General features: G+C 38.8%; 1 protein-coding gene across 1 annotated transcript; it reads right to left on the bottom strand.

The window, feature by feature from the left end:
- Nucleotides 1-1,018: 1,018 nt before the first annotated feature.
- On the bottom strand, nt 1,019-1,339 carry LOC308250317 (large ribosomal subunit protein eL42-like; the record flags this gene model as incomplete). The annotated part of the gene is made up of 1 exon (XM_080672784.1): nt 1,019-1,339. The coding sequence occupies one exon, from the start codon at nt 1,337-1,339 to the stop codon at nt 1,019-1,021; it is 321 nt and encodes a 106-aa protein (XP_080528910.1).
- Nucleotides 1,340-1,750: the final 411 nt, after the last annotated feature.

The following is a 1,750-nucleotide window of genomic DNA, read 5'->3' as shown; positions in this document are numbered from 1 at the left end:
TTTTACATCTGTAACATGGGGCTAATAATAATTTACTCCTCATAGAATGCTGTGAGGATTTGTAAGGCAAAATAAGGGAAGCACCTAGCAAATATAAGATGTTCAGTAAGTATAGCTCCCTTTCCTTCCTCCTCCCTCCCTCCCTTCCTTCCTCCCTCTCTTCCTCCCTCCCTCCCTCCCTCCATTTCTTCCTTTTTGACCCGCATTCTTTTTTTAAAAATATTTTTTTTATTTCAGAGAGGAAGGGAGTGGGAGAGATAGAAACATTAATGATGAAAGAGAATCATTGATTGGCTGCCTCCTGCATGCTCCCTATTGGGGATTGAACCCACAACCTGGGCATGTGCCCTGGTCAGGAATTGAACTGTTACCTTCTGGTGCATGGGTCAATGCTCAACCACTGAGCCACACCGGCCAGGCCCACATTTTGGATATTCCATAGCAGAGTCAATTACTGACTGCTAAAGAAGACCTAATGGTAATGATGTTTGTTTAAGGTCATTGTCCGTAACACCAACCACAGAAAAGTTATTCATTATTCCATTGCAATTTTTTCCACTCCTCTGGTTTGCACTAATTAATACCACATTGTCATGATCTTGTCTTTTCCACTAGATTGAGAGCTTCCTGGAGGCAAAGAATGCTGCTTTCTTAACTTTTAATACCCACTTTCCCACGTTCTAGAACTGTACCACATGTATTCAGTTTGAATAAATTCATTCTCTTTATTGTGAAAAGGAATGGATTCATGCCATCCAGCTTGTGGGGGCAACATGGTACAGCTTTAGGTTTAGATCTGATCTTAATCTCAACTCAGCCACTTATTCGTTGTGCCACTTTGGGTTACTTACTATCCTTTCTGAGGGTCACTTTCCTTATCTATAAAATGGAAAAATTAGCCTACAGAATTGTCTTATGACTCTGTTGTAAGTAATTACTACATTTTTCTTTCTTTCTTTTTTTTTGAAGTGAACATATCAAGATTTTATTGTCATATAATAAAACAAAATATGATGCTCTAGAACTCGATCACTTGACCCTTTCTCTTCTTATCTCCTCCCAGTTCAAAATGCTTGCATCTCTTAATAGCCAGCATTCTCTTAGATCTGCAGTTAGGTTCAACCCATTCAAGCCTCAACACAATCTTCCTTGTAGTTTTAGCCTTTTTTTGGAAAATAGGCTTAGTCTGCCCACCATAGCCACTTTGCTTCCTGTCATAACGCCACTTTTCCTGCGCATACAGAGAATCCTTGCCCTTCTTGTACTGTGTTACTTTTTGGGGTTGATGCTTGCCACAATTCTTATAGAAAGTTCGGCGGGTTTTAGGAACGTTCACCATGTTTGCGAGCGCTATCATCAGTCTACATTTTTATTTCTTATCTTTGACTCTAAAGGAGGGGAGAGCCAATTTTACTTATAATAATTTACTCCTCATAGAATGCTGTGAGGATTTGTAAGGCAGAATAAGGGAGCACCTAGCAAATATAAGATGTTCAATAAGTATAGCTCCCTTTCCTTTCTCCTCCCTCCCTTGACTTTTAAAACCTTGACTTTTTTGCTTATTTGTCTAAATGTTTAAAAATATAACTTGGTCTAGAAGAAATGGTTACCTTTGGTGGCTATGTTGGAACAAGAGAGTCCCTAGCAATGACTTGACAAGCTTTTTAAATTTTTAAAGACTTAAAAAAATTGATTTCAGAGAGGAAGGGAGAGGGTGAGAGAGATAGAAACATCAATGATAAGAGAGAAT

Source organism: Plecotus auritus, assembly GCF_963455305.1.
Source record: "Plecotus auritus genome assembly, chromosome: 6".
NCBI classification, from domain to species: domain Eukaryota; kingdom Metazoa; phylum Chordata; class Mammalia; order Chiroptera; family Vespertilionidae; genus Plecotus; species Plecotus auritus.
This window is presented reverse-complemented; position numbering and strand designations above follow the sequence as displayed.